Genomic DNA, 19,660 nt, shown 5'->3' with positions numbered 1-19,660 from the left:
CGAATCCGCGGTCCGTTTTTTGATATCTCGTGACGGAGGGGCGGTACGACCCCTTCCATTTTTGAACATGTGAAAAAAGAGGTGTTTTTCAATAATTTGCAGCCTGAAACGGTGATGAGATAGAAATTTGGTGTCAAAGGGACTTTTGTGTAAAATTAGACGCCCGATTTGATGGCGTACTCAGAATTCCGAATAAACGTATTTTTCATCGAAAAAAACACTAAAAAAGTTTTAAAAATTATCCCATTTTCCGTTACTCGACTGTAAAAAATTTTGGAACATGTCATTTTATGGGAAATTTAATGTACTTTTCGAATCTACATTGTCCCAGAAGGGTCATTTTTTCATTTAGAACAAAATTTTTCATTTTAAAATTTCGTGTTTTTTCTAACTTTGCAGGGTTATTTTTTAGAGTGTAACAATGTTCTACAAAGTTGTAGAGCAGACAATTACAAAAATTTTGATATACAGACATAAGGGGTTTGCTTATAAACATCACGAGTTATCGCGATTTTACGAAAAAAAGTTTTGAAAAAGTTGGTCGTCATCGATCATGGCCATTCATGGTCACCCGTGACAGACACGGACGACGAAACAAAGAGAAACGCAAAAAGTAACTTTTTCAAAACTTTTTTTCGTAAAATCGCGATAACTCGTGATGTTTATAAGCAAACCCCTTATGTCTATATATCAAAATTTTTGTAATTGTCTGCTCTACAACTTTGTAGAACATTGTTACACTCTAAAAAATAACCCTGCAAAGTTAGAAAAAACACGAAATTTTAAAATGAAAAATTTTGTTCTAAATGAAAAAATGACCCTTCTGGGACAATGTAGATTCAAAAAGTACATTAAATTTCCCATAAAATGACATGTTCCAAAATTTTTTACAGTCGAGTAACGGAAAATGGGAGAATTTTTAAAACTTTTTTAGTGTTTTTTTCGATGAAAAATACGTTTATTCGGAATTCTTAGTACGCCATCAAATCGGGCGTCTAATTTTACATAAAAGTCCCTTTGACACCAAATTTCCATCTCATCACCGTTTCAGGCTGCAAATTGTTGAAAAACACCTCTTTTTTCGCATGTTCAAAAATGGAAGGGGTCGTACCGCCCCTCCGTCACGAGATATCAAAAAACGGACCTCGGATTCGTGATCAGGGACAAAAGTTACCCCTTAGGACAAAGTTTCACGCAAATCGAAGAGGGGTCGGTGCAACTTTTCCGGATTTCGTGTGAGTTGGTAGAGAATTACCCACATATTCATAAATTCGGAACACTTTTGTGATAATTTGTCAATAGCATGCCGAATGCATCTTTTCTGGTAACCCTACTATTTTTAAGACCTTTATTTGGATATTCTCTTGCAATTTCACTAGTAAAAATAGGTCTCTTTGAACGAAAAACTGCATTTCGAGATTATTTTATTGAGAGCAGCAAAACACTGCCTCCGAATCGTCAGTTCCATAATTGTGGGATGTTATTGTGCCTCCCACAATTGTGGAACACCTCAAATTAACAGATATTTCGACGCCAACATTTCAAAAAGCATCATGTACAAACCATGCGTTTTGAGAAAAACGCATTTGAATGTTGAGCATCCATTTTCAATTCCCATTTTAATATAAAAGCAAAATAAGATGTTCTAATAATAACAAACGATGAAAAACGTTGCTTTCATTGATACTTGATCATCCAAATTCAATAAAACATTGTTTCCGTCGTTTTATTTAAGAAAAACAAACATAACTACTTTTGAAATCACCAACGTCTATATCACCCTGCTGTCATTGAGGGGGACGCTTTGTTATGATTCGTTTTTCTTCGCCGAATGTACATGGCGCTTTGTTCATGATGCTTTTTTTTCGTGACGAGGTTTATGTAGTCTTTTGTTTGACAGGTTGACAGGGCTATATAAACAGGGACTGCTGATGGCAGAGATTTTGTTTATGTTACTTTATTTAAAATCATGATTAAACAGGCATTACTGAAGGAACTTTTGCTCATTTTTGGTGGAGAGGTACCTTATTAAGAGTACTTTTAGAATATGCAATAACCCAGAAAGTGTCAAAATGTACATGATGCCTTTTGAAATATTACCGTCGATTTTGTCAAAAAAAAGGTGATCAGACCACTCATAAAACATTACTAAGCTTGAGTTTCATTGGTTTCAGTGTCTGAAGTCATTGTTTTGTAGAAAATATGTACCACTGGAGAAATCCAAAGTTTGTTTACAACCGTAAGATAAGAGTGTTCCGAATTTGTGGATTTCAAGGGTCAATGTTTTTCTTTCAAAATTTGATATAAAACGTAAAAAAATATATATAATCCAAAGATCACAAGAAAAGCTTTCACATGAAGGTAAAAACAAATCATTATGTTCAATTATCGATTTGCTATGATTTTTTGAACATTGGCCGATCTGTAAACTGTTGTACAATAGGGTGACAAGAAAAATTGAAAATTTCGGAAAATCGCAAGAGATACCCCTGGATCGATTCTTTAGGCAAAAACAAGTAACTGTGCCAATTTTGAGCCAAATCGGTTAAGGCTAAGGGGTCGCTTTTCATCGTTGAAGTTTATATGGGGAAAATCGCAAAAATGTATGGGGAAAAACATCGTTTCAGTAATTTTCTGCTAGGTGGCGCAGGTCTCGCCCAAAATTGTCCAAGTGTGAGATTCTTGTAGGAAATTTAATTACCTACAACTTTGTAGAAGGGTGCAAGACGATCCGAGTTGATCCTGATGAGTTATTAGCAATGCGATGAAAAGAAATCGGCAAGGGGTATATAGGAAGTATATAAGAAAATATTTTTTTCTAGAAAAATCACCAAAAATCAGGATCAACTCGGATCGTTTTGCACCCTTGGGCAAAGTTATAGGGAATTAAATTTCCTACGAGAATTTCATACCTGGACAATTTTAGGCGAGACCCGCGCCACCTGACAGAAAAATAATGAAACGATGTTTTCCCCATACATTTTCGCGATTTTCCCCATATAAACTTCAACGATAAAAACCCTTAACCTTAACCGATTTGGCTCAAAATTGGCGCAGATACTTATTTTTGCATTAGGAATCGATCCAGGGGGTATCTCTGATGTCGATTTTTTTATTATCACCCTACTGTACAAGTAGATAAAGAAAGCATGAATTTTTATACACTTTTAATGGGTCATCAATAAACCACGTGGACACTTTCCAAAATGGTAGAACCCTCTCGCCAAATGTAGACAATTGTTCATACAAAATAAAATCATAGTACGTGGACAATTTAAATACATAACACAAAAACGACTTGCGCAAAAAGATTGTGTTTATTTTTTCTAATTTTTGTTTCTGTTTTTTTATAGGATCATAAAAATTAATTTCTGCGCTATGACCCAGCAAGTCCATTTCTTTTTAGATCAAATTTTATTTGATTTTTTTTGTCACTAGGCTGTGGTCAAGGTTAAGGGAAGGGGGAAAATTATAAAACAAATTTCATGCCCATTTTTCAACATTTTTTGAGCTTATGGTATCACAAAATGCTTTTTACAGTATTACAGTTATGCTTCTCTGTTAAAGTTACAAAATTATAATGAATTTATGAAAATACTGTGTTTCCTAAAGTTTAGGCCCTCCAAACTTTAGGAAATACAATGGCGCGGTGATTAGCGGCTTCGGCTGCCGTTCCCAAAATTCAAAATTTGAAAAAAAAATCCAAAGGTGAAGAAATTTGTTCAATAAAAATTTTAACTTTCGGCCAATTTTTTGCCTTTTGTTTTTTGAGGAAACGTTGATGGGAGAGAGAAAAAATTGTTGGAATTGAATTTGCAATTGCATTCCTTGTGGAAAATGGTCGGTCGGTGGAATAAACGGTCGAAAAATACAAGTTCAGTTTTTAATGCAAGATTGGATTTGAAATCAAAAAGTACTTTACAGAAATTTTGATTATTTTTCTAAAGGAAAATTTCCTATGAATCTTAATTTTTTTTTTCTTTTGTCATAGGGAAGGCCCCTAAAAACTTTTAGCCAAATAAAAAAATACAAATAATAAAATTTAGAAATAAAATCTGATTTCTGGAAGAGTTGAATTATTAAAGAAAAATATTGTTTTCTCGTTATTACTACACTAAACAAGATGTTCACTCTAGACAAGATTACTCTATTATTCTTATAATGTTGACCTTGAAGCAACTTTCATTCTACGAAAAACCTTACTTACTCGTGTTTTATGTTCTTCTCTTATTTAATATAAAAATCGAAAAATACGTATAGGCATAGTCTTTTTTTTATATAAACGGTAGGAAATATTTGTGAAAGATGCCTAAGTCACATAAAACATGCCCAACCTGCAAGCCTAAAATTATCCAAAATTGAGCAGTTCTCTAGGATTTCGGTCATTCGATTTTTTTTGTATTTTTTAATCCGACTGAAACTTTTTTGGTGCCTTCGATATGCCCAAAGAAGCCATTTTGCATCATTAGTTTGTCCATATAATTTTCCATACAAATTCGGCAGCTGTCCATACAAAAATGATGTATGAAAATTCAAAAATCTGTATCTTTTGAAGGAATTTTTTGATCGATTTGGTGTCTTCGGCAAAGTTGTAGGTATGGATACGGACTACACTGGAAAAAAATAATACACGGTAAAAAAAATTTTGTGATTTTTTTATTTAACTTTTTATCACTAAAACTTGATTTACAAAAAAACACTATTTTTAATTTTTTTTATTTTTTGATATGTTTTAGAAGGCATAAAATGCCAACTTTTCAGAAATTTCCAGGTTGTGCAAAAAATCACTGACCGAGTTATGAATTTTTTAATCAATACTGATTTTTTCAAAAAATCGAAATTTTGGTCGTAAAAATTTTTCAACTTCATTTTTCGATGTAAAATCAAATTTGCAATCAAAAAGTACTTTACTGAAATTTTGATAAAGTGCACCGTTTTCAAGTTATAGCCATATTTAAGTGACTTTTTTGAAAATAGTCGCAGTTTTTCATTTTTTTAAATTAGTGCACATGTTTGCCCAGTTTTGAAAAAAATATTTTTGAAAAGCTGAGAAAATTCTCTATATTTTGCTTATTTGGACTTTGTTGATACGACCTTTAGTTGCTGAGATATTGCAATGCAAAGGTTTAAAAACAGGAAAATTGATGTTTTCTAAGTTTCACCCAAACAACCCACCATTTTCTATCGTCAATATCTCAGCAACTAATGGTCCGATTTTCAATGTTAATATATGAAACATTTGTGAAATTTTCCGATCTCTTCGAAAAAAATATTTTTGGAATTTTCAAATCAAGACTAACATTTCACAAAGGCCAAACATTCAATATTACGCCCTTTTAAAATGTTTGTCTTGATTTGAAAATTCCAAAAATATTTTTTTTCGAAAAGATCGGAAAATTTCACAATTGTTTCATATATTAACATTGAAAATCGGACCATTAGTTGCTGAGATATTGACGATAGAAAATGGTGGGTTGTTTGGGTGAAACTTAGAAAACATCAATTTTCCTGTTTTTAAACCTTTGCATTGCAATATCTCAGCAACTAAAGGTCGTATCAACATAGTCCAAATAAGCAAAATATAGAGAATTTTCTCAGCTTTTCAAAAATATTTTTTCAAAACTGGGCAAACATGTGCACTAATTTAAAAAAATGAAAAACTGCGACTATTTTCAAAAAAGTCACTTAAATATGGCTATAACTTGAAAACGGTGCACTTTATCAAAATTTTAGTAAAGTACTTTTTGATTGCAAATTTGATTTTACATCGAAAAATGAAGTTGAAAAATTTTTACGACCAAAATTTCGATTTTTTGAAAAAATCAGTATTGATTAAAAAATTCATAACTCGGTCAGTGATTTTTTGCACAACCTGGAAATTTCTGAAAAGTTGGCATTTAATGTCTTCTAAAACATATCAAAAAATAAAAAAAATTAAAAATAGTGTTTTTTTGTAAATCAAGTTTTAGTGATAAAAAGTTAAATAAAAAATCACCAAATTTTTTTTTACCGTGTATTATTTTTTCCAGTGTAGTCCGTATCCATACCTACAACTTTGCCGAAGACACCAAATCGATCAAAAAATTCCTTCAAAAGATACAGATTTTTGAATTTTCATACATCATTTTTGTATGGACAGCTGCCGAATTTGTATGGAAAATTATATGGACAAACTAATGATGCAAAATGGCTTCTTTGGGCATACCGAAGGCACCAAAAAAGTTTCAGCCGGATTAAAAAATACAAAAATTAAAATTGAAGAAAAAGACCGATTTCGTAGAGAATTGCTCAATTGTAAAAGTATTTCTTTCCAACGCATTTGGGTTGGGTTGTAGAGGGTTGATAAACAATAATCGCCACATCAAATAATTTAAGTTTTTTGTTGTAATAAATTATTGAGTAAAAACTTGTGAAATCTTGTAAAATAGTAGCCTGTTGTTGACAAATGACAAAATAGTTCCTGCTGTCAAAATGCCTACCCTCCCTTTCCAAATTTTGTTTCAGAATTAACCCGTGCTCGTGGGAGTCGCTCAACCTGCATTCCTGTCACACATGAGGTCTGCACAGCTGATTCCACGTAGATTTTTCCCGCCAGTGATGACAGGAAACGCTGACAAACGGAATATGTGCCAAAATCATAAGTGGTCTTGTTAACATATGAAGGGAAATCATCGTGAACTGGAACTGCCGGTCGTTAGCCCGGGTAAAGTGGAAACGTTGAGATGATTGTTGTCCTCTGCTCTCATCTCGCAAAAAGCCATACAGAGAACCACGTCCCATTCCCCATCCCCAATCCCTTTCCCAAATCCCAATCCCCAATCTACAGTGTCAAGCGACCCGTGCCAAGGGATGTATGTCTGGAGGGGAGCAAGAAGTATCCAGGTCTGAACGGAGCCTGCGTGGTACCAAGACGCCCCACGCAGTATGTAGTCTCCTCTGTGTCTTTGCAGGCCCGAGTCACAGTTGAAGTTTCTAGGAGTCCTGAAAACAAGGTTTATCAACATGGAAATTGATCAAAACCAAAACCCAAGTGCCAGCTGCTTCCCTCAGCTGGAACCAACGCGGAAGAAAGGAAGAAGAAGCATGAAATCCGCCGGAAAAGAGGACACCACTAGAAGAGAAGAGTCGGCGGAAAACTGTAGAGTGCAGTTTGCGGTGTCGGAACGCATGAGAGACATGCACAGGAAGGTTCACATGTGGAAGGAAGTAGGAGAGTTATCCAGTACCAAACGAGAACCTTCTGTTGTTCTTCGGAGCAATTCTGCGAGAGATGGTAAGGTTACGCAACAGTCTTTGACGAAAACTAGGCAACCACATGCATATTTTCGCTTTTCTGCGAATATAGCACCGGTACAGCTGAACATTCTGAAAATTCACGCAACAACCTCACCGCTTGAGCACCCCCGCTACGATGAGCACGGTATTTTACCACTCGTCAACAGCATTTCAGAAAACTCTCAGGTACAGACAAACAATCCAAAACCGACCTCATGTGGCCTTCCAGTACTTCATGTACTATACAAGAGGAACCCGCATCCTCAACACACATCAGCGACCAAGCTGCAGGACACTGCCATCCTGTTCCCGGATCATCAAAACATCTTGGAGAAAACGGCAGGTTCAACTGAACAATGAACAATATCCGTTGCATCCAGGTTAACCTCCATCATGCTAAGGGTGCTTCCAGTATCCTTAGTCGGAGGTTCACTAAAGAGCAATTTGGGATTGCTTTCGTTCAAGAACCGTGGGTGAACCACAACAAAATCCTTGGACTGTCCTGTCAAAGCAGTAGATTGATCTACAGCAATACGCAGGCAACACCAAGAACGGCGATTCTGCTGAGCGGAAACATCAAGTGTACTCCAATCACGGAATTCGTCCAACGAGACATCGTTGCAGCAATGGTGACCGTCCCGACCACCAAGGGAAAGCAGGAGATGGTTGTTGCATCTGCTTACTTTCCTGGTGACCAGGACGATGTTCCACCGCCAGAAGTGGCCGCACTTGTGCGATACTGTAGGGCTGTCAATAAACCGTTCCTCATCGGTTGTGACGCGAACGCCCACCGCGAAACGTTTCGTGACCCAAATGACACGGACTGGAACGCCTTTCGAGGTCACCTTTGCCGGTCCAAACAAGACGCTTCACGAATACGAACCCCCGAAGAATTGGATACTGCAGCGAATACTCTTCAACGCAGGATCACGGCAGCCTACCAGGCAAGCTGCCCTAAGAAGGTGAGGGAAATCTGTCGGGACGTACCGTGGTGGAGCGAAAGCCTGAGCAGTCTCCGCAAGGAGGCTAGAAGGCTTTTCAACAGAGCTAAGCTCACTTCCGAATGGGATGCCTACAAAGCAGCCCTAACGAAGTATAACGCGGAGTTGAGGAGAGCCAAAAAAACTAGCCTGGCTAATTTCTGTGAGGACATAAGCTCGATGTCTGAAGCAACCCGACTCCAAAAGGCGTTGTCAAAAGACCATTCCAACGGTCTAGGACAGGTGAGAGACGAGCAAGGCACTCTCACTGTCACAAACAAGGAAACACTGCAAGTACTCATGAGTACGCACTTTCCAGAATCAACTGAAAGAGAGGAGGATGCAGCTAGTACCCGGACTGCAGATGGCGTATGGTGTCGACCATCAAGAGAGTCAGTCCACCTAGCCCGTCGAATGTTCAACCAGTCTTCAATCAGATGTGCCCTCGGCACATTTGAACCACTGAAGGCTGCAGGACCCGACGGCATCCTTCCAATCTTTCTCCAAAAAGCAGCCGACACCATAATGGCTGAGTTGATCAACTTACTTCGAGCCAGCTTCACCCTGGGCTACATCCCTCGAAGCTGGCGTAAAGTCAAGGTGATCTTCATACCTAAGGCCGGCAGAAGTGACCCCACGATGCCAAAAGCCTTCAGACCCATAAGTCTGACAGTGACGCTGCTCAAGCTTATGGAGAAAATCACGGATAACCACATCCGGGCGGAGTTCTTGAAGGACTTCCCTTTGCATAAACACCAATATGCATACCAAGCGGGCAAATCGACCGAAACTGCCCTACACACGCTAGTGTCACGTATCGAGAACGCACTGAAATATAAAGAATCTGCACTTTGTGCTTTTCTTGATATTCAGGGTGCCTTCGATAACACTTCGTACACAGCCATCAATGAAGCGCTCCGGTCGAGGAACGTCGATGGAACAACTGCGAGCTGGATTCATGCTATGCTTACGAGCAGAGAGATTTCAGCATCGCTAGGAGACACATCTATCACAATAACAGCAGCCAAAGGCTGTCCGCAAGGGGGAGTACTCTCTCCTTTGCTTTGGCTGCTGGTGGTAGATAGTCTTCTAAGAAAACTTACACTACTCGGCTACGAAGTCATTGGATATGCTGACGACGTAGTCTTAATCATCCGGGGAAGTACGACGGAACGTTATCGGACCGTCTACAGTCAGCTCTAAACTGCACCATGTCGTGGTGTGAGCAGGAAGGGCTGACAATAAACCCCAACAAAACCGTGATAATCCCGTTTACTAACAGGAGGAAACACGACCTTAGGCCGCCTACCTTGAAAGGAACCCAAATGACCTTCAGTTCTGAGGTCAAATATTTAGGAGTAATCCTTGACAAAAAGCTGAACTGGAATGCACATCTGGACTATGCGGTAAAGAAGGCAACTACTGCTATCTGGGCGTGCAACAAAATGCTCGGCAAAACCTGGGGCCTTAAACCGAAACTTGCATTCTGGTCTTACACCACCATCGCTCGACCTAGGGTAACCTATGCGTCGACCGTTTGGTGGCCGAAGACTGAACAGAAGACATGTCAGTCGAAGCTGACCAAGCTCCAACGACTGGCATGTCTCTCTGTAACGAGTGCAATGAAAACAACCCCTACCGCGGCCATGGAAGCCATGCTATGCATTCTGCCTTTACATTTACATGTGAAGCAGGAGGCAGCGCTTGGCGCTCTACGACTACAACGGTGTAACAACTGGGTGGAAGGAGATGGAACGGGTCACTCGCGGATCGTGAAGGCTTTTGACATTTCCCCCCTTGCAACTTCAGTCTCGGACTGCATGGAGGTGAGGCCCAACATGGACATTCCATATGAGGTGATTGAAACAAATCGCCAAATGTGGAGTAATGGAGGACCTACACTTCCAGAAGGAACTATTCGTTTCTTTACGGATGGCTCAAAAATGGGCACTTCTACTGGAGCTGGAGTCTTCGGTCCTCGAACCAGGGAAACCATATCTATGGGAAAGTGGCCTACCGTTTTTCAAGCAGAAGTGTATGCCATACACATCTGTGCGAGGACGTGTATTATGAGAAATTATAGACACGCAAAAATCGGTATTTTCTCGGATAGCCAAGCTGCACTATTGGCATTAAAATCCTCTAAATGCGAATCCAAACTTGTTTGGGAGTGCGTCGCTTCCCTAAGGGAACTTGCTTCTCGGCATAACAGAGTGATGCTGTTTTGGGTCCCAGGGCACTGCGGCATTGAAGGCAACGAAATGGCTGATGAACTTGCCAGACAAGGCTCATCAAACATCTTCGTGGGTCCCGAGCCGTTCCTTGGAATCTCAAAATGTGCCGTGAAGCAAGAAATAACTAATTGGGGACAATTGCAAATCGCTTCAATCTGGGGCGAGATGCGAGGATTGAGACAAGCTAAAACTTTTATCACTCCAAGTCCTTCAATTGCCAGGAAACTTCTTGGCTTAAACCGTAGGGAACTACGAATACTCGCAGGGCTTCTAACAGGACATTGTCCTGCCAGATATCACCTGCACAAAATCGGCAGGTGGCCTAACAACCTCTGTCGTTTTTGTTTAACTGAGCTGGAAAGCTCGGCACATTTACTCTGCTTCTGCGGAGCACTTGTGTCTCGAAGGCTGCGGTTCTTTGGATCGCACCTTCTTACGCCGTACGATGTATGGCACCACACCCATCCCAAGAAGGTCATACAGTTCATCGACTGTATTGCGCCGGATTGGGATAAACCATGTCTGCAAAATAACCCCTCGTCTTCCGATTCAATGGATACGAGTAATTTGTAGTATGGACAGTAACCAGGGTACATCACAAAAGATAGCCTTCTCAGGTGGTCGCAGTGAACTTAACCCAATGCCCATTGGGCAACAAAAAAAAAAAAAAAACCCGGACCGATTGGTACGGTATGTCCACTAGGGTGGTCCAAATCCGGGCTTTCTCGGGGCTACCCCTTAAAATCATAGATCGACTAATTTGAAAAAAAATTTGAGCTCATTCTGACCACGAGAACCCCTCCCTCTAACCCAGGGGTGCTCAAAGTTTTTGAAGGCCAAATTTGAAGCTCAAATGAGCTTGAGGGCCAAATTTACAAAATAGGCCATCTAAAAAATATAATAACGTAATTTTTATTGAAAAGTCTAAAAAATGCATCTATATCTATATCCTATATGTCGTTTTTTTTAATTTCTGTAATCTTTTGAAAGTTTTCGTTTATTGAAAATAATAGAAAACAGGAAGTGGCATTTTCCAATGGTATTCTTGATTTTTGGGTATCTGAAAAAATAGCTGAAGGTACTTGTGTTTTTAATTAAATTTTAAACTTTTTTTTATTTCAAAAATGGTGACATGTGATTTGAACAATTTATGTAACGTCGTATTTTCATCTTTAAATTAAGCGTGACTGATGAAAATTGTTGAGAGCCAAAACTTTAAGCTCCCGTAAAGGTAATTTTCAATCATTATGTTCAAAAAATGTAAAATTCGACGAAAAAAAACATAAATAATCTCAAACATGCTCAAATGATTCTAAACGCAGCGGAAAGCTTTTTTAATAGCATTCAGCTGATTGCACTTAAATTTCCATTGATTTTTTGCAGTTTGTTGAATAAATATTTTGTCCCAGATTTTCCGACCCAATTTTTAATTATAGGGGGAGGAGGAGGTTGGTCGACAAACTCTTTGAAAAATGTTTGCAATAGGCTTGTTCCTCCAATTTCAACATTTTGTTTACATGAATCAGATGGTAGTCAATCAGATTCGTTGTCCAACTGTCATGAGTTGGAATCATGAGGGAAGGTTTCTAAGTGCATATTAAGTTTGAGGATCAGTTTATAAAAGGGTTATTATGACTTTCGAATTAATATAGAATACTTATATTTTTGCAATTATTATAGATTTTTACCTAAGTCAAATTTGAATGTTTTATACATATTTCCAAAAATGTGAAAGTTTTGACGACATTTACTAGTTTCACTCACATTGAAACGTGTGAAATTGTTTTGATTATTAAGATTATACAACAAAATATTTGTGTCCTTAAATGAGGATCAAAATATTGATAAATTATTAGTTTTTAACTAACTTTAATTAAAACATAGCATAATAAAATTCCAAATAAACTTTAATTTTGAAAAAGTATAAAATCACTTTACAAATGGTCAACGGGTCATTTTACATGATCATTTAAACATTGCGAATCAAGATTTGAATGATATTCTAATATCAAACATGGCCGCAAAATGACCGTCCGGGAATTAAACCTTTCTTTTAAAATACATCTTTTTTCTCTTTCCAGACATGGCCGGCGGCTACCTGTGCTTCGTGATTTCGATCCTGTGCATCGGCGTGGTGACGGCCATCATCGGTGACGTCGCGTCCCACTTTGGCTGCACGCTCGGCATCAAGGACTCCGTCACCGCCATCGTTTTCGTCGCGCTGGGAACGAGTATACCGGGTACGGGATCGACAGGGTTGAACTTTAGCGGTTGTGGGTCTAATTTTGTTTACGTTTATTTACAGATACGTTCGCCAGTAAGGTGGCCGCCATCCAGGACAAGTATGCGGACGCCAGTGTGGGCAACGTCACGGGCAGTAACGCCGTCAACGTGTTCCTCGGCATCGGTGTGGCCTGGACCATTGCCGCCTGTTACCATGCCTTCCACGGGCGGGAGTTTGAGGTGCAACCCGGAACGTGAGTATTGTGGATGAGGTTCTTTGTTTTTGGGACAGGTTTCTGATTTTTGGGTTTTTCAGGTTGGCCTTCTCGGTGACGCTGTTCTGTACGGAGGCGCTGGTCGCGATCCTGGTGCTGGTGTGCCGTAGAAATCCCAAGATTGGTGGTGAACTGGGAGGTCCCAAGAAGGCAAAGTACCTCACTGCCGTCTTCTTCTTCTCGCTGTGGATCATCTACCTGGTGATGAGCAGTTTAGAGGCGTACGGTATCATCAAGGGCTTCTAAGGAGATGGCACAGCGCAGTTTGGATCAACTTCAACCTTGGTGCCCCGGAACAGTCCTGTCGAAGGCACACACACACACAAAAACAAACACACATTTTCATGTTCAAGAACCATCGTGCTCACGCCCATTTATCGACTCATTCGCAGCACCACAGCCACATTTGACCCTGTTGGAACGGGAGTAGATAGCGCGACATGAAGCAAATCAAAAGTCAACGATTAAGTCCAAAAGTCAATCATTAACTTATTTGAATGCAACTACCACACTAGGTTTTACTTAAGAAGAAAGAAGAAAAAATAAAATAATTTGCCTTACTTTTAGAACAAACGAACAAAACAACAAAATTGTAACGCGTGAACAACAAAAACCAACCAAACAACAAATAAAGCAAAGCAAAACCCAGTTGAACTGCGCCACGTGGGCCAGTAAAATACAAGACATTTTAGTTTACTACCTGTACTGTTAATAATTTGTAAGCCAGAGAGAAAGAAAAAAAAGAAGTTATATTTAACGCCAAACCGCGGGACGCCAGCTGCTGCCGAAGATGCGTTGTTTCCGGGCGTAGTCCCACGCCGCCGAAACAGCTGACGTCCCGCTCGGGGCTGGTTGGCCGCGGCTCGAACACCGCGAGTCCAGCCGCCGCCGTCAAAAATAAGAGAAAATGCCAAATTGTTAAGGATTAATACTATTTAATTGATTAAAAGTGAAGAAAATATAGAGTGTACTAGAAAGGTAAGCTAATGTTAAACTAGGATATTAAATGAAGCAAGAAAACAAGCAAAATTTTCGCGCCAAAAACATGACAAAGAAAAAGTTGCGCGGACGTGGGACAAATTTTGTTTGTTGAAAATATGTTGAATTCTTATTTTTTATGATTAAGTTTCGTTCAAAAACAAAGTTTCTGGGTTGCGACTCAACCCCGCGACTGCCTCTCGTGCAGGCTCAGCATGGATTCTAGTCAAATCTCGAATTTATTAGCCCTTGTTTAGTCACACCCACCAGGATCGATATCTGAACGAATGGCGTTTTTCCGATCGCTTGTAAATAGTCATCCATGCTTTCAAGCTGAACACGTTTCCTGAAATCGATAGTGCTTGCTCCATTTCAAAATCCTCTTACTATTACGAAAAAGGAAATCAAAAATAAACCGTTACTTGTAAAGAGCGCAGAAGACATATCTTATTTAGAGTCGTGTTTTTCGAAAAACCCAATAAAAAATGTGTAAAATTCCTGATGTAATCACGAAAATAAATTATCTTACGAAGGCTCCAAACCATAAAAAGCTAAAAACCAGCGGTCCAAATCGAAGCAAAGCTCTAGTATAGAACAAAATGGCGTCTCTTTGCGACGTTTTAGAACACACACACTAGCACGTCCCTAGGAAAACTGAAACGACGCAGAGTAGCAAGTAGACCAAACGCCAACAACGGACCAGAAGAATAAACCACAACCACACCGACCCCGTTTGTACTAAAAGCATTTCAAACGCCATTTTCTTTTATGTTTTGCGCAAACACTCACACTTGACACCAAACAAAACTCCACATAGTAAAACTAAGCTATAAAGTATTCTTGCCACTCCGCAAAGCAAGCGCAACACGTGTGCGTGCCAGCCGCCATTTTGGATGGTGCCAACTGTCAAAGTTATGATACAAAATGGCGGCGCGCTCGCGCGCGCGTCTCCCTCAATCAATTCAGAGATAGAGACACACACACAAGCAGGCGAACGATTTAAAAAAAACTCTTCCATTTCAAATTCGCATTAGGACTTAAGGCGACTTTCTGTTTTTTTCTTCCTTGGTTTTAGGGGCTCCTAAGTTTAGAACAATCATAGCTTTCGTTTGTAAGGATATTAGTAGCGTAAGGTATTGTTGAGCAAACCTCTAAACAAAAAAAAAACGTCCACTTACACACACGTCTAGGGCGCGAACGATCGAAACGAGCGGAATAAAGAAGAAAAAAAGCAACGCAATGATTCTAAACAAACCAAATCAGAAACAGCGAAACTGTTTTCCCATATATTGCCATAATGATATAGAATCTTCTTGTGGGGAATGTTTAAAAAAGAGAAGCCTCATAATTTATAAAACCGCGAAAGAAACGCTTCAAGATGGCTGACAAAACACGCGTTATTGTTGGCAAGGCTTTCGGTTTGCGATTTGGGTTTTATTGGGGCTAAAAATGGCCGCTAGATGCAGATTTATATTTGTTGATTATTTCCTAGTTGTTGAGAGATGTAACCGAACCGTGAAACCTGAGAGAGAAATTAGAACAACAATAAACCGAATGAAGATGCTCTGTAGCGAACGTGTTCGTAAAGTAAGAACAAATATTTATAAAAGATGGACGCGATCAGGACGCGGCTGGATTTATATTTTTATGAGAGATATAAACAATTGGTGACAAGCCACATAGCCATACACATAAAAGAAGAAAACTAGCGAATCCACCTGAATGTATAAGATCAGTCTGTTATAGCCACACGATTTTCTGAAAAAAAAACTCTTAATGTTACCCTACCTTTAATAGCAGTGCAGTAACTCTAATGATCAATAAAGTTCCATAATTACCAACTGAATGGCCACGTGTAGTGACTGTCATCTATGTGAGCAATCCTCCCTCCCCTTAAACTTCTTCATATTTCAACTGAGAAAGTGTGTTCCGACAGTTGTAGAGAGTCAAAGAAGAACACGTTTATACTAACAACAACAACAAAAAACAAAAATAGGAAAACATACGTTGATGTGCAAACAAAATACAAATGTAACTTTCTTCCAATCGAGAATCCAAAGTACTAATTCAAATCTACTTTAGTTTCTCGTCAATACAGAAGAGTAGAATTGCTGAACATGCACACAAGATTAAAACGAAAAAAATAAACAGACAAGACAATTTTACCGTGAACTCAATGTTTAAAACACAGCCCGGTTAAGCTAATAAAGAAATGTGTACCAAAAAACAACAATCATGTAGAGACAAAACAAAACACCGGAATGTGGAACTCCTCTCCTAGTGACTTCCGAATCGTTCGATGTGCAATATTAATCGTAATCAAATCGTAAGCAAAAAGCCCTTTTTTATACTGATGGCAATAATCCACCTAAAGAAAAGCGAGAGATAGATAGCGAAAAGCGCAGATCGAGTAGCTTTCAAATGTTTGTTTTCCCCTTTTTCACCCTTTTTAAAGTACTATCCTCTATAAAACTAGTCCTAACCTTTAACCAACTTATAGCAACAACAAAAAAAAACAATGAAAGTCCAACTCAAAATCGGAAACAAAGCGAAATTCTAACTCTCCCTATTCTTGACTAACTATCGTGTAAAAAATCAAACTAGTATCGATATTAAACGGAAATGCTATAACCTCTAAGAAATCCTAAAATTTATATACAATCTTCTTTCAAGTGTCACACCAGACCACTGATTTTCTTACACAACAAATCCTATTTTGAAGCAACTATATCGAACTCGAAAAAAATTCCACTATTCCCAAAAAAAAACAAACTACTACTATCAAACTCATTTCCTCTAACGTTTCCTGTACTTAAATAAACCCCACAAAAAATAACCCTTTTACAATTACGGCCAAAATACGCAGTACTCTCCCCCTTTTCCAAACTGTACACACCTAAACATTGTCAATAGCCCAGAATGCTGACCAGCAAAAGAAGAAATTTATACAAAAAATCACCCCGACACCCACAAACACACACTCCACCAAACCACACAGTCACGATACACAGATGCTAGAAGGGAGGAAGAACAGAGAAAAAGGGAAAAGAAGAAAAGCAGCAGACGAGCAACCAAAATCGTCTAATAGCAAATAGAGCAACAACAACAACAACAAAAGTAATAAAGAAACGAAATAAAAAGCTTGTGTTGATTTTTTCTAGTGTGGTTGAAAGAAAGCTCCTGGCATTCCATGGAAAAGAAACAAAGCGAGCTTCACGGACGTCCGCTGCATTGGAAATGAACCTGAAAGCTTTGGTTGTTTTCGGGGACAACTTGCTTTGGGAAAATTGGCTGACGGAGGAGCAGCATGGTTTATTGGTAAAACATATTATCCGCGCACCACCAAACCGAAGTGCGCATCTCTTCTGTTGCGCGAAAAAAATCTGTTGCGCCGTGCAAAAATTGAGTGGTTTGTCTTAAGCGTGTACATCAGCCAATGACGCAACGGGCTTTGACAGGTTGCGCTCGGATTTTGATTTTTGTCTGCCTTCACAACAATCTTAAGAGGAATGCGATATTAGCATTTAGAGTAAAAATATACAATATTTTAGCGAAATTTAAATTTCAGAAGATGCGTTGGAAAATCTTCTACCACTGCTAATCATTTTGAAAATAAAGTTATGATTGAGTTTTTGAATATGTGGGATTTATTTAGAAATTCTAATCCTAAAACCATAACTTTCAGTGATTATTTTGGTTGTAAATTTTTGATTTCATTTTCTGATGAGAATATAATCCTATTCCTGATCCTGAGTCAATTTCACAGTGGAGCAATTCTCTACGAAATCAGTATTTTTTCTTAAATTTTAATTTTTGTATTTAAAATTCCGACTGAAACTTTTTTGGTGCCTTCGGTATGCCCAAAGAAGCCATTTTGCATCATTAGTTTGTCCATATAATTTTCCATACAAAGGAGAATGGGCAAATTTGTATGGGAGCTGGTCCAAGGATGTACACGAACGGGACCAACTTTTTTCGAAAGATCTCGCTGAGACATGAAAAAAAGTCTTCTGGACCAACTCTCTAAACCCCGGGGTTCAAAAGTTACAAGTTGTTGAAGTTTGAGCATTTTGGGTTAAAATGTACAAAAAATCGTATTTTTGCTATTTCTAAAATCATTTATAAAATCTCTGTTTCATTATGGATTTCGATTTTCTTGACTTCATTCGACGCGTATCAGCAAAAACTATGAGTTCTGATATGTCTTAGCATGATTGAAACATGATTTCTCTTGTTTTTATCCGTTTGAACCGTTTGTGCAAGAGGCATCCCATAGAAACAAGTCGAAACTTCAAGGTTTTGAAACCGGATCCGACCCAGACTGCTTCAGTGAGTATGGAAGGCTTCAGTGCAATGTTGTAACAACTTATTGGGATGGTCTGAGTCATCCGAGAACTCCTTGGAGTTGAGACCGGTGAGTCTACCGCCGTAACAAGCAAGATGTCGGCGGTTTTTGACAACGGATCATACCCGCATGGCTTCAGTGAGTATGGTAGACTACTATGCTGATGTGTTGGAGTGTCCTGGGTTCTCCTAGGACTCCCAGGAGTTAAGATCTGTGGGTCTACTACCGTAACAATCCAAATGTCGACCGGTTTTGACAACGGATCATTCCCGCATAGCTTCAGTGAGTGAGGTAGACTACTTTGCTAATGTGTTAGGATGTCCTGGGTCATCCAAGGACTTCCTGGAGTTATGATCTGTGGAGCTACAGCCGTAACAAGCAAGAGGTCGACGATTTTTGACCCCGGAACATACACGCATAGCTTCAGACAGTATGGTAGACTGCTTTGTTAATGTGTTGGGATGTCTTTGGTCATCCTAGGACTCCCTGGAGTTTAGATATTTGGGTCACTGTAACAAGAAAAAGATCGATGATTTTTAACCACGCATCATAACCGCAAAGATTCAGTGAGTATGGCAGACTGTATTGCTGTTATGTTGGGATGTTCTGGACCATTCCAGGGAACCCTTGTAACAGCCGTAGACCTACAGATCATAACTCCAGGGAGTCCTTGGATGACCCAGGACATCCCAACACATTAGCACACCAGTCTACCACACTCACTCGGGTATGTTCCGTTGTCAAAACCGGTTGACATTTTGCTTGTTACGGTAGTAGACCCACAGATCTTAACTCCAGGGAGTCCTACGAGAACCCAGGACACTCCAACACATCAGCATAGTAGTCTACCATAATCACTGAAGCCATGCGGGTATGTTCCGGGGTCAAAAACCGTCGACCTCTTGCTTGTTACGGCTGTAGCTCCACAGATCATAACTCCAGGGAGTCCTTCGATGACTCAGACCATCCCAATAAGTTGTTACAACATTGCACTGAAGCCTTCCATACTCACTGAAGCAGTCTGGGTTGGACCCGGTTTCAAAACCTTGAAGTTTCGACTTGTTTCTATGGGATGCCTCTTGCACAAACGGTTCAAACGGATAAAAACAAGAGAAATCATGTTTCAATCATGCTAAGACATATCAGAACTCATAGTTTTTGCTGATACGCGTCGAATGAAGTCAAGAAAATCGAAATCCATAATGAAACAGAGATTTTATAAATGATTTTAGAAATAGCAAAAATACGATTTTTTGTACATTTTAACCCAAAATGCTCAAACTTCAACAACTTGTAACTTTTGAACCCCGGGGTTTAGAGAGTTGGTCCAGAAGACTTTTTTTCATGTCT

The 19,660-nt window shown here is 39.1% G+C and overlaps 4 protein-coding genes across 4 annotated transcripts in view; all 4 read left to right on the top strand.

The window, feature by feature from the left end:
* LOC120427789 (clavesin-2) overlaps positions 1 to 19,660 on the top strand; it is a 104,171-nt gene that overhangs the window by 1,157 nt on the left and 83,354 nt on the right. The gene's annotated exons all lie outside the window — the stretch shown is intronic.
* Positions 1 to 19,660, top strand: part of LOC120430930 (uncharacterized) — a 202,216-nt gene that overhangs the window by 167,129 nt on the left and 15,427 nt on the right. The window lies entirely within an intron of this gene.
* On the top strand, positions 9,418 to 11,114 carry LOC120430920 (uncharacterized). Its single transcript, XM_039596039.2, has 2 exons — positions 9,418 to 10,081; positions 10,112 to 11,114. The coding sequence occupies exons 1-2, from the start codon at positions 9,467 to 9,469 to the stop codon at positions 11,060 to 11,062; spliced, it is 1,566 nt and encodes a 521-aa protein (XP_039451973.1). The 5' UTR covers positions 9,418 to 9,466; the 3' UTR covers positions 11,063 to 11,114.
* LOC120430923 (sodium/calcium exchanger 1-like) lies at positions 12,547 to 17,105 on the top strand. The gene is made up of 3 exons (XM_052709456.1): positions 12,547 to 12,729; positions 12,795 to 12,966; positions 13,029 to 17,105. The coding sequence occupies exons 1-3, from the start codon at positions 12,573 to 12,575 to the stop codon at positions 13,231 to 13,233; spliced, it is 534 nt and encodes a 177-aa protein (XP_052565416.1). The 5' UTR covers positions 12,547 to 12,572; the 3' UTR covers positions 13,234 to 17,105.

This window comes from Culex pipiens, chromosome 3 (genome assembly GCF_016801865.2).
Source record: "Culex pipiens pallens isolate TS chromosome 3, TS_CPP_V2, whole genome shotgun sequence".
NCBI classification, from domain to species: domain Eukaryota; kingdom Metazoa; phylum Arthropoda; class Insecta; order Diptera; family Culicidae; genus Culex; species Culex pipiens.
The sequence above is the reverse complement of the archived record's forward strand: the minus strand, read 5'-3'. Positions and strand labels throughout refer to the sequence as shown.

Bases quoted from the DNA above. Each gene is read 5' to 3' on its own strand.
- LOC120430923 (XM_052709456.1), top strand. From the start codon at position 12,573: ATGGCCGGCGGCTACCTGTGCTTCGTGATTTCGATCCTGTGCATCGGC. The intron at 12,730-12,794 runs GTACGGGATCGA...GTTTATTTACAG, and splicing joins GCTGGGAACGAGTATACCGG to ATACGTTCGCCAGTAAGGTG. The intron at 12,967-13,028 runs GTGAGTATTGTG...TGGGTTTTTCAG, and splicing joins TTTGAGGTGCAACCCGGAAC to GTTGGCCTTCTCGGTGACGC.
- LOC120430920 (XM_039596039.2), top strand. From the start codon at position 9,467: ATGTCGTGGTGTGAGCAGGAAGGGCTGACAATAAACCCCAACAAAACC. The intron at 10,082-10,111 runs GTGAGGCCCAAC...ATTCCATATGAG, and splicing joins CAGTCTCGGACTGCATGGAG to GTGATTGAAACAAATCGCCA.